Below are 12949 nucleotides of genomic sequence, written 5' to 3'. Positions count from 1 at the left end.
CAGATGAGGAAACGAAGTCTCAGAAAGGTTAGGTAATTGCCCAAAGTCATATAGGTGCTAAGTTGCAAAGCCAGGACTGAAACCTGGGACTGTATAACTTCAAAACATAGTCATTCTAGTATCCAACACAGTTTGCTTGAAAAGGAAAAGGAGAACAGTTGAGAGGGAAACAAAGTGAATCTCCCAGAGGACATGTAGTACTTTCTGACACCTCTTTCACCCTAAACAGGCACTGGGACTAATGCAACAATGAGAACATCAGAATGTGCAAAACAAGATCTACCTTAGCTACTAGGTAGATGTCCGAGGATGGGTAGGTGACCGAGAACACCGCAGATCTTGCCTGACTGGATGTGGCAACAGAGGGCGTGTGAGCACGCAGAAATCCTTTAAACTGGTCAGAGTTCAGGTCACAGTGAAAATTTTCTGAGATCTGTAAACGAGTGGCAAAATGAAAAAAGTGAGTTACAGTTGTTCTCATGGTCTAAACACGTTTAAAAAAAAAAGAGAGTGAAAAAGCCCCACCAAATTTCATGAGAGAAGTAAGTGTAATCATAGACATGGTTTACGATCAGTGCTTGCTGGAAAATCTGATATATATTTTGCCAAAGTCTCTAGGTATTTTTGAGTCATTTGAGAGATGTTCTTTGAAACATTAAAATTTTTATTATCCCACCAATATCTCCAGAATACAGTGATGTGCCAAGTACTGCACTGAAGAAGAACAGGGCATTACTTGGGCTCCCAATTAGCTTACAGTCAAGAAGGAGCGAAAAGGCAAATATGTACTAACTACAGTAGAAGCAAAATATAAGTGACCACATTCATAGGAAAAAGCATTGTGCAAGTTCCCGAGGGTGAGAGGTCATATCCCGTGGGGCGGATGGGGGATGCTTTCCAAGGGGGAGGTGAGCGAGATGGACAGGCCTTGCAAGAAGATTCCACCAGGCAGAGCTGGAGGGTGACAGGTGCCAGGGAGAGAGCATAGCACAGATGTCTCAGCAGCTGGAAAACCTGCAGTGACTTTAGTTAATGCTGAGAAATCCAGCTTGACTCTGCCGAGGCTCTCAAGGGAAAGAAAGCAGACGACAGCCATACTGAAGAAAGCCAGGTGTGGAAGGTGAAGAGTTTGTTGTTAATGTTTCAGGTAGTGAGGCTCTGTTCAAGATTTTGAGCAAGACTGTGACATGATGAGAGCTCCACGGATGGAGCACTCTTGTCGCACGAGTGGTCCATATAGTGTGTGTGACTTAAGAACCCTTGCAGAGTTGGTTCTCCTTTCACCACTAATAGATTTACAGCCAAGAAGAGGCTCCCAGGCAGAGACTGCATTTACCAGCTCCCTTTCAGTTAAGAGTGTGTGTGTGTGTGTGTGTGTGTGTGTGTGCGCGCGCACGCATGTGCACGCACATGCACTCACTTGTGTCTGACTCTTTGCGACCCCATGGACTGTAACCCATCAGGTTCCCCTGTCCATGAGATTTCCCAGGCAAGAGTACTGGAGCAGGTTGTCATTTCTTACTCCAGGGGATCTTCCTGACCAAGGGATCAAACTCACGTCTCTTGTATCTCCTGCACTGGTAGGTGGATTCTTTACCACTGCGCCACCTGGGAAGCCTGTAACTAGATTCTCTCCAATGAACTGTGAGCAGGAGCAGAGATGGGTCAAACTTCTGGGATTCAATTCTACCCACCTCCACCGTCTGCTATCTATTCCCCTTTTCTGGGAGCTGCAGTGGCAGTGACAAGAATGACTTGGGAGACCACATACCAAAGATGCCAGCTTGGGTTCCTGGATGACTGAGTGGAGCAAACCACTGTTGACCCTGCGCCCCTGCCCCTACCCTGGACTGTTAGTTATTTACTTGGCAGCGTTGGGTCTAAGATGCGGTACACTGGGTCTTTGTTGCACCAAGCGAGATCTTCCCTCGTGATGCGCAGGGGCGGGTTTGGTGCTCTGGGGCAACTGAGACCTTGGTTACCCAGTCAGGAATCAAACCTGAGTCCACTACACTTCAAGGTGGATTCTTAACTACTGGACCACCAGGAAAATCCCTAGATTGTTAAGAAACAAACAACAGAAAGTTCTTCTTCCTTAAGCCACAAGTTCTCCATATGTGGTCCCCTGACCAACAGCTTCAGCATCACCTGGGGACCTGTTAGAAATGTAAGTTCTCAGGCCCCACCAGATTTACTGCATAAGAAACTCTGGCCTTGGGCCCAGCAACTGTTTTAACAAGCCCTCCAGGCGATTCTGATGCCTGTGCAAATTTGAGAACTACAGTTTTAAACCACTGAATGTGTGTGTGTGTTTGTGGTGGGGTCTCCTGTTTTAGCATTAAACCTATCCTGGCTAATACAAATCTTCATGATTATTAATATTTATTTAAAAAATACACACTTCCTTAAATACTGAGTGGTTATAGTATTTGAGCAAGAGGGCAGAAGTTTCTCCCCAGGTTTTGCTATTTCTGTCCTTCTTTAGGAGTTACAAAATGACTAAACATTAAAACACGCATGGAAAAGTCTTTTCAATTAAAAGCACGTTATACTTGGTAAGGACTCTACCCAACGATAAATTTAGACTTTTATTGCACAAGATGCCTTCCATTCACAATAAAATGGAAAAACTCCCGAACTCAGGAAACATTACATGCATTGAGCTTGTTAGAGCCATGTTTAAATTGCTTTGTTTTATGTGTAACCCCATATGTCACTATATCAGTTCTCTGTCTCAGCCAGGCTATCAACTTTTCCTTTAAGATTCTTCAAAGAACATAAATGACAAACATTCCCAAGTTACTTCTTTAAAAACTGAAAAGGCAACAGAACTGGACATGTCAAAGGTCATTTGCTTTCAAATCTAATGTGTTTTTACTGCATAGAAATGATATTTAAAAACAGGAGCCCAAAGATTCCATGAACAATACACAATGCCCTCAGGGCTGAGTTATTTTTGCTTACTTACCTTTTTCCTTTCTTTAACATCGTAGAGGGCAATGCTGGCAAACAGAGGCTCAATTTCTATCTCAAACCTGTCAGAGAAAGAGAGAAAAGTCTATATGGATTTAACTTTGATAATTTTGAAATTTCTGAAAATGCATCTTTGTAATCTGATTAAAATTGTAAGTAGTTTCCAGAAATATTTGGGTAGCTCCACGCATATGAGAATCATATGAGAATATTAACAGAGCAGTATGAGAGGTTCATAGAAAATTCCCAGCCATTTGAGATCATGAAAGTGCTTGCTGGTGGCCCTGCAGCAGAGAGCGTGTGGAACAGATCCTCCATCTGATCCTACATGGCACTTCTCACTATTGTAGCTGCTGGGTTTTCCAAGGATTGAGTCTGTCTTAGCTAAAGGTTTTGTTTACAGTTTACATTTTACTGCCAGAATAGGTAGCTCTTATTATTCAATTTTAAGGGCTGCGGCTTTCAGCCCGTACAAAAAGATAAGCTGAGTTGCCTTTCTTTAGATTTATAGTGGGACAGCCAGAAGGAAATAAGGTCATGATGTGTGTGAGTGTCTGGTCCTTCCACTGCCAGGGGAGCTTTTGAAGTGAGGTGGAGGGAGGGAACTGAGCATAGCTGATCAACACTGAGGTGTGAGGATCCAACGAGAGCTAGAAAGAGCAGCTCTCACATTGACCCTAATTGCCAATTCCCCCAGAAATGGTGGGCCGAAGACAAGAGAAGGCAACCCCAAGGACAATCCTGCTTGCTATAGGATGCACATGGAACAGACATGCACTTTCTAAATGTTTCGGGATGACATATAGGGATTCTCTGGTGGCTCAGTCGGTAAAGCATCTGCCTGCAATGCGGGAAACCCAGGGTCGATCCCTGGGGAAGATCCCCTAGAGGAGGAAATGGTAACCCACTCCAGTACTCTTGCCTAGAAAATCCCATGGATGGAGGAGCCTGGTGGGCTACGGTCCATGGGGTCGCAAAGAGTCAGACATGACTGAGCGACTTCACTTCACTAACAACCTATGACATTGCCAGCTGAGAGCCCTAGTAACCAGGCCCTGGACCACTATCACTGCAGAAGTCATGCAAATTAGGTCAAATCCTGTTTTCAACTGTGTGTGAGAGAATGGATTTATCACAGCTTTGTCTAAGAAGAGAATTTTTTAAAGAATATGTGGACAGAGGTAACCAGACAAAGGAGTTGGTCAAATGACACCTTTGGAAATGAGACAGTGGGCATGATGGAAGAGTCACAGACACTGAGTCAGAAAGACCCGGGCTCTGCTCCCTCTCCCAGTCTGGCTAATTCTGGAATCTTCACTGGGTTACTGACTTTCCCCAGGTCCACTTATTTGTAAAATGAGGAAAGGATACTTACTCTTCCCATTTCCTAGGATTGTTGTAAGGACTGTGAAAGACAATATGTGTGAACATACTTCATAAACGATGTCAAGGAACATCATTATTTACAGTAGCCAAAAGGTGGACGCAAACTCAGGTGTCCATCCAAGATGAGTGAATCAATAGAATATGGTATATGCATACAACAGAAAATTATTCAGTCTTGAAATGAAATTCTGACACATCCTACCATATGGACAAATGTTGAAAAACTGTGTAAGTGAGATGTATCAGTCACTAAAGGACAAACATTGTATAATTCCACTTCCATAAGGGAATGGTGGAAGATAGAAACGGGAGTTATTGTTTAGTGGGTATAAAATTCCAGTTTGGGTAAGTGAGAAGAGTTATGGAAACAGATGGTGGTAATAGCTGTACAACAATGTGAATGTATTTACTGCCAATGAAATACCAGTGAAAAATGGATATGACAGCAAATTTTGTTATCTGTATTGGTTTACCTGTAAGAACTTGCTTTCTTTTGTCCAGTTTATTTAAAGTAGTGAAAGCTACATCTCCCCTCTTGCAGGTTTATGTTGGTATGAATACTATTTAAGACACTGGAGCAGGTCAAAGACTGAGCAAACACTACAGTTCTCTTTAATTTCTGCTTTGGCAGTTTAGGGGGAAAATCATTAAAACTAGACTTCACAAATTTCATCAGGAGAAATCCAAGTGACACGATTATTTTTAAACAATAGTCTTAGTGGCCATGTCTTCCCATCTGTGAGAAGATCTGCCATTTACTTATAGAAAACATCTAGGAGGCTGAGTGTCAAGCATCAGAGGGTAGAATTCCTCCAATCCCAAAGAGCAGAGTTACTGCAGCCAGCAGTGGCCTGATGCACTTCCTGTGGGGGTGGGTGAGAGCCTCAGACAATAGGGTGGATTTCCTGCATGATGAACGTAGAGGGGGATGGAACAGCCACTTCCACTCAGTTCTCCTGCTGAAGGGCCAAGAGTTTCCTCCAGCTGGGTCAGATCCCAGGGACTAGCGTTATGTACCCATTGCTCAACACAAAGCTGGCTTATTGGCTGCTCATCTCTGTGTACAAGACAAAAAGTCTTAACTCCCCCACCAGCTGGTAGCATTTACTTGAGGAGAGTGCTACAAGACCAAGAGAGCCCCACAACTGTGTAAGCAGTCATGCTGGCTTATGTTCTGAGGAGAGGAATTGGGGAGGCTCCACATAAGAATCAGAAATTTACATCATGTAGGAACTTTGGGATGATCTGGCCTAATTACTTTATTTATAAGAACTCAAAATTCCAGAGAAGTCCCCAGGGCTGAAACACAGGCTTGAATCCAAAATCCAAGTGCCCTAATGGCAAACCAAGTGCTGCCTAAGGGGTTCATGAATTGACTTTAACAGATGGATGACTTTCCTAATAGGGTATGAAAATTTTTTATGCCTACATAGTTTTGCCTAGGAAAAAGCAAGAGAATTCCAGGAAAACATCTACTTCTGCTTTACTGACTATGCCAAAGCCTTTGACTGTGTGGATCACAACAAACAGTGGAAAATTCTTCAAGAGATGGGAACACCAGACCACCTGACCTGCCTCCTGAGAAATCTGTATGCAGGTCAAGAAGCAACAGTTAGAACTGGACATGGAACAAGAGACTGGTTCCAAATAGGGAAAGGAGTACATCAAAGTAGTATATTATCATGCTGCTTATTTAACTTATATGCAGAGTACATCAGGAGAAATGCTGGGCTGGATGAAGCACAAGCTGGAATCAAGACTGCTGGGAAAAATATCAATAACATCAGATATGCAGATGACACCACCCTTATGGCAGAAAGAGAAGAAGAATTAAAGAGCCTCTAGGTGAAAATGAAAGAGAAGAGTGAAAAAGTTGGCTTAAAACTCAACATTCAGAAAACTAAGATCAAGGCATCTGGTCTCATCATTTCATGTCAAATGATGGAAAAACAATGGAAACAGTGAGAGACTTTATATTTTTGGACTCCAAAATCACCATAGATGGTGACTCCAGCCATGAAATTAAAAGACACTTGCTCCTTGAAAGAAAAGCTATGACCAACCTAGACAGCATATTAAAAAGAAGAGACATTACTTTGTCAACAAAGGTCTGTCTAGTCAAAGTCATGGTTTTTCCAGTAGTCACATATGGATGTGAGAGTTGGACTATAATTCTTTATAGCTGAGCACCAGAGAATTGATGCTTTTGAACCGAGGTGTTGGAGAAGACTCTTGAGAGTCCCTTGGACTGCAAGGAGATCCAACCAGTCCATCTTAAAGGAGGTCAGTCCCGGGTGTTCATTGGAAGGACTGATGTTGAAGCTGAAACTCCAATACTTTGGCCACCTGATGCAAAGAGCTGACTCATTTGAAAAGACCCTGATGCTGGGAAAGATTGAGGGCAGGAGAAGGCAGGATGACAGAGGATGAGATGGTTGGATGGCATCACCGACTCAATGGACATGGGTTTGGGTAGACTCTGGGAGTTGGTGATGGACAGGGAGGCCTGGCGTGCTGTGGTTCATGGGGTCATAAAGAGTCAGACACAACTGAGCTATTGAACTGATTGTTTCTTTCATTTCTTTTTCACTTATTTCTTCTCTGATCTGACCCGTGAGATGAATTCAGATTTCAGACATGTTCTGTTTGAAACGTGTATTACTAAAGAAGGAAATGAGAAAATTTTTAAGTCAGGAAATCATGCAGAAAAATCTGGGTTTCTAGATTCTCTTTTTAAAAAAAATCAGACAACTGATTTAAAAAAAAAATCAGATCAAAATGGGTCAGTTCATTTGGATGGCAAGAGTTGGCCCAAGCTAGTAGAGAGCACCCCCACAGGATAGCTTGCTACAATCCCCACTACGCTCTAATGTCCTCTGGAGCTGAAACTGAGTTTTAGTTGCATTTTTCATTGTGTTTTAATAGTGGTATGTTGGGAAATGCATATAAATCTCCAAAAATAAAAAGGATCTAACATGTAGAATTTTTTTATTTCAATATTGTAAATATTTCTACCATTCCACCATGGCTAATTTTAAACTACCAATGTGACTTCACTGAATAAAGAGTTGGGAAAAGAAGCATACACTGAGCTCTCACGAGTTAGAGTGGACTCCAGCACACCACTGGCTTTTACTGCTATTTTTCTTATCGCAGGACATTTCACTCAATTAATTACCTATACATCTAACCTTAGTGTTCATCTTCCTTTTCATAGTAGAATGACTGTCAAAGGCCTGGCAGGAATAGAATCTGGGACTACCTGATTTTGAACTCTGGACTTTCTACTACTTCACAGCTGCCCACTGTTAAAAGTGTGTTGGGGTCCTCCCCGATTCAAGCTCTGATGAGAAAGACACAGTCTGTATCTGAAAGGCAAGACAGATCTCAAAGGAGTAGATAGTGTTTGCTGATACTTACTTCAGGGACAGCAACTTGACCAATATTCTGTTTCCCAGATGTTCCTTGGGACATTCTGGTACCGGACGTATTTCCACAGCATCCTCCTATTATTAATCGCATTGTAAAAGAAATCAGTAGTGAATTCCCATGAAATCAGTAGTGAAGTAATCAGCTGCAGTTAACCAAGGGAAAGGAAGACTGCTATCTACCATGGAAGACAATCTGCATTTGCTTTATTTCTAATCACAGAATAATACATCAACTTTTATAAGAGTTTATTATCCAACCTCCATGCTTCAAAGTCAGCATTTACAGCAAACATTTTTCTCCTTTTAGACAACCAAACATTTAAGACAAAGAGACCAAAAGAGGAAGGAAGGAAATGTGAACATAGATAAGGCTTAGTAACATCCACCAGATGGCATTGCAAAATCTTATACCTATTGTTGACTTTTTTTTTTTGCTGGCTCCAAGGACACAATCAGAATATTTCTCCTGCCGAGGGCTTTATTAGTAAATATGTGAGTTTCAGACTTGAGATTTGAGTCAGAAATTTTCACCTAAAACCCTAAAATTGTAAACCACTAATACTGTAATACAGTGGCTTTCTTGGTTCACAGTTTCCTTAAACAGATGATAGAGATTTGGGGCTGAATTTATAGGTTCTAAATAGACATGTCCAGCTAGAACTTGCTGAAGTCCTAAGAATCGAAAAGCTTAGTAATGACACTTTAAGAGATATGTCTGTCTATTTCACTACATAGGGACCAAAGACTTAAGGGAAAGTATCAAGTAAACATACAGCTGATTCACTTTGCTATATAGCAAAAACTAATTTTTTAAGTTTCTGTGAAGCACCTATACTCCATTGTGAAGCACCTATACTCCAAGAAAAATTAATTAAAAAATTCAAATGTGAACTATCACAGTATCTTAATTATAGTTATGGATGCAAAAGACTGACAGTGCAAGTTGTCCTGAGAACTTTAATTCCCGCTCTTGTAGTAGGTACAGAAACTCTGATGAATGGTCTGCAGCTCACAAGTGTCCAACGAATAGGGCCATGTCTAATTATATTTTTAAATTTATTCTTAATTGGAGGATAATTGTTTTACAGTGTTGTGTTGGTTTCTGCCTTATGACAAGAAGCTGTTATAGTATACATAAGTCCCCTCCTTCTGGGACCTCTCTCCCACCCCCCTACCCCATCTCTCTAGTTCATCACAGAGCACCAAGTTGAGCTCCCTGTGATATACAGCGACTTCCCACTAGCTATCTATTGTACCTATGGTAATGTATATGCTTCAGTGCTACTCTCTCTCAATTCCTGGGCTATAAATGTCATCCTGAATACCCGACAGCAACCAGAAGAATTTTTTAAAATAGCAATAGAATCATCTTATTAAATCTGTGCCGTTTGGTGGAACAGTCCCAGGTGTAAACTCACCACCACTCTAACTTTCAATTCCCCTTTGTGTTAAACAGTTTGGTGGGTAGAACTGCTGAGTTGTCTCACAGGAGGTGCTGTTCTGATGCCCACACTGAGGTGAAGGCCCTCAGAGCAAGCTGGAACTTTCAGGGTGATCAGGACAGACACATCTGAAAGGGAAGGGGCCCCCTATTGGAAAACAGCTTCACTGTAAAAATACTCTGCTTTTGGTCTGGATTCAAAACTTTGGTATACTTTTAAAAGGCTCTTCATTTGGAAAATTGTAAGCATATACAAAAGTAGAGAAAACACTGTAATGGATAATATGTAATCATCACCTAGCTTCAACAATTTTGACTTATGGGCAATTTGGTCTCATCCCTGGGTCAGGAAGGTCCCCCAAAGGAGGGCATGGCAGCCCACTCCAGTGTTCTTGCCTGGGGAATCCCATGGAGACTGGTGAGCTATAGTCCATGGGGTCTCAAAGAGTCGGACAGGACTGAAGTAGCTTAACACAGCACACAGCATGTGCCCTCACTTACTGCTCCCCCACTCAATGCTGGATTGCTCAGAACAAGGCCCCAGAGATCATGTAATTTCATCAGTGAGTATTTCAGTAGAGACCTCCAAAAGATAAGGACTTTTAAAAACATATACTATAATGCTACTATTAATTTTTAAAAATTAATAATAATTTCCTATTTTCATGACATATGTAGTCAGCTCCAAACTTCCCCAACTGCTGTTTTTTTTTATAGTTAGTTCATTAATTCAGGTTCCAAACAAGGTCTATATGTTCATATGTTTCCCAAGTCTTCTCTAAACTATGTGAATTTCTTGCACTTTTACAGTTATCTGAAATAAAAATGAATTGCCAATGATGCAGAAGAGGAAATATGAAGTCGTGTACACCTCTTGTTTTCCTCTTCCTGGGAGAAAACAGATATTTACAGTGAGAAAGAGAGAGGGATCACAAGAGAGAAAGGGATAATATGAGAGATGAGGTTCTTCTGTCACCAGACCCAGTGGAACCTGAGGCCAACTCCACATCTCCCTGCTTGAGATTTCATTACAAGCCAGTAAGTCTCCACTTTTTAAAAAAATTTGTTTTTAGTTGGGTTCAATCACTTGCAGACTAGAAGAGTCCTAGTGCAAACTCCCCTATGATCTGGAGAATACTGCACCTTTCTTAGGGACCAGCACATGCCTTTTACAGAATCAGAGTGAATCAGGGAAAGAACTCACCTCGTAGAAGCTTGGTGGTTGAATTCTAATTTTGCCTCCCCTGTATACTCAGTCTTAATTGGATATAATAGTTCACCTCTCTTCTAATTTTCTTCACAAGGACATAAAGTAATAATTATGTAAAATAATTTCATGAATGTGTTGTCCAAAAAAAAATCAGCATTTGTAGTCATTTCATAGTAGGTAAGAAAGTTACCCCTTTTTTCTACAGGACTTTCTTTGGAGAAAGTACAAGTTACAAGAGCAAATGTAATTTTTGTGTGTATAACTTCAGCACATTAAAGGGCCAGTATAGAAGCCTTCAAGTATTTTAGACTTTCTAATTTCCAAATATCCTATACACTAATCACAAAGAATCCTCTCCAGTTAGTAAAGCAGGCTGCATTAGGATGTATGCTAGATCATAACTTTTAGTCTCAACTGAGTTTCTGCACCATTTAAAGACCATAAAACACAATTCCTTCAAAATGGTCTATGATTCATCCTTGTAATCAAGCCTGGATATCCTCCCATTTAATCTAGTGAAGGAGATTTTAATGAGCTGATGTCTCACTGTAAGTCTCCTCCTCACCTCTTAACTGTTTCTTCTCTTATGGTATCTGTTTTGGGTCATTATTACCTATTGGCACCTCCATCAGGGAACTGGGAGGAAGAGGAATGTGAAGGTCGTATCAGTCAGATATAATATTTCTAGACAAATCTGGTAAAAACTTCTAAATCTATAGGTGGAAAGTGAAAAGTTACAAGATGTGATTGTTTATGTCATCTTTGGATTTCCATTAGGTATAGCCATATATAGATAAACAGTTAAACATAAAACTTGGAATTAATGTGTTATAATCCCTGTTCTATAATTCAATCTGCCTGCTGAATCCTGAACAAGTTATTTAACCTCTCTGATTCTTACTTTGCAATATGAAGAATGGAGATGATAGCAGTGTCCATATTATTCATATTTAATCTTCCTCATTCAGAAGAGGATTTGAGCCCTCTGACAATTAAAAATGAGGATTTGAGGCCACTGCAAAAAAAATAAATAGATGACAAAACCAAGGTGGTTGGAAAATATGGATGAGAAAAAAATAAAGCTGAAGTGAATTCAGGACACTAGTAAGTAAGCCACCAGACTTGGTAGTGTGTGTGCGCAGTTGCTAAGTTGTATCTGACTCTTTGTGACCCCAAGGACGGTAGCCCGCCAGGTTCCTCTGTCCATTGGATTCTCCAGGCAAGAATATTGGAGGGGATTGCCATGCCCTCCTCCAGGGGATCTTCTTGACTCACAGATCAGACCTACACCTCCTGAATTGCAGGTAGATTCTCCACCACGGGGCCACCAGGGTATGACTGATCAGTAATTTGCTCTGCTGTTACATGGGCTTGCCTTACTGAAAAACACAGCCCAGAAATCACACAATTAAGCATCCTGACATTGCTACACAATAATGACAAGCAATAACATTTTCCTGGGAGGCTCTCTGTGTCTTCGCTGGGATTCCCCAGTGTGGAGACAGGCGCACCCACCTCATCCACTGACGGGTAAAGGGCAAAGAGCTCGGCCTGCCGATTGGTCCTCCGCGCCTCCTCATTCTGCTTCTCGAAGTCCTCAGCGCTCACTTGCTGTACAAGGTTTTCCAGCCTCGGGTCAGGCTGCAGGCTACGGAGGTCAAAGTCACAGGCAGTGTTGGGACCTTTCCCAGAGACATCACACAGCACGTTCAGGTGGCGGGGACCTGCCTGTAAGAAAAAGACATGGCTTCATGAGAGAGATCATGGGCTTCAAATGAGAACTAAAGGGCCTGGGAGGTCTCCAGATGGCTCCAACGGGGGGCTGCAGAATCAGGCCTCAAGGAGTCTCTGACAAGAATCACATCATAGCTTCCTGGACTGAATATCCTAAATTTACATGTCTCTCTCCTGCCTGGAAGCAGGTGATTAACTCATCAGATATAGATACACCCGTTCTTGAGGAAAAGTTTGACAATAGTACTGTAGTGCTTTAGTTTGAGGGGCTGTTCTTTTCTGGAGATTGGCAGCCAAGCCTCCTATGAACCATATACATGTCTCGTGCTTAAGCATAACTGGAATAAGGTGTTAAAAAAAAGGGGGTCGGGGGGGCAGAGACTGGACTGGGGAATAAAGAGACCTCATGCTAATCTCAACTCCAGAACTTGGCTTTCAAAACTGGAAAATAAGATGATCTGTGAGGAGCTTTCCAAATTAAACTTTATATAAACTCCAAAGCATGTTTCCAAAGACAGAAATGTGGGCATGGGAACTCTTTCCTACAGGACTTTAGTAACAGTTACAGGAATAAGCACCAGAGGGGGGAGAAAAGCACTTGCTATTTCAGCAGTATTCACTCAGTTGCAGCATGCTTGAAAAAATTTCCGTCAAAAAGAGGATGCTTTATTCCATTAGAAATGTCTTGGAAATTGCAAACTGGATTCCTAACTTGAGACCTGGCAAAAAATATAAAACCAAAAGCAACAATATGTTGTAAGAACATAGAGAGAT

At 41.6% G+C, this 12949-nt stretch overlaps 1 protein-coding gene and 1 long non-coding RNA gene across 7 annotated transcripts in view; one reads left to right on the top strand and one right to left on the bottom strand.

Annotated features, from left to right (window-relative positions):
* DOCK8 (dedicator of cytokinesis 8) overlaps positions 1-12949 on the bottom strand; it is a 221716-nt gene that overhangs the window by 120389 nt on the left and 88378 nt on the right. For all 5 annotated transcript variants that reach the window (XM_070480398.1, XM_070480394.1, XM_070480396.1 and 2 more), the window contains 4 exons: positions 11957-12169; positions 7780-7865; positions 2969-3035; positions 284-433 (listed from right to left, as the gene is read on the bottom strand). In XM_070480398.1, coding sequence (XP_070336499.1) covers positions 284-433; positions 2969-3035; positions 7780-7865; positions 11957-12169 — 516 coding nt within the window. The remainder of the gene's footprint in view (positions 1-283; positions 434-2968; positions 3036-7779; positions 7866-11956; positions 12170-12949) is intronic.
* LOC139039494 (uncharacterized) overlaps positions 1-12949 on the top strand; it is a 44676-nt gene that overhangs the window by 1450 nt on the left and 30277 nt on the right. For both annotated transcript variants that reach the window (XR_011492792.1, XR_011492791.1), the window contains exon 2: positions 10042-10269. This is a non-coding gene — a long non-coding RNA (uncharacterized lncRNA). The remainder of the gene's footprint in view (positions 1-10041; positions 10270-12949) is intronic.

Source organism: Odocoileus virginianus, chromosome 18 (genome assembly GCF_023699985.2).
Source record: "Odocoileus virginianus isolate 20LAN1187 ecotype Illinois chromosome 18, Ovbor_1.2, whole genome shotgun sequence".
Lineage (NCBI taxonomy): Eukaryota > Metazoa > Chordata > Mammalia > Artiodactyla > Cervidae > Odocoileus > Odocoileus virginianus.
The sequence above is the reverse complement of the archived record's forward strand: the minus strand, read 5'-3'. Positions and strand labels throughout refer to the sequence as shown.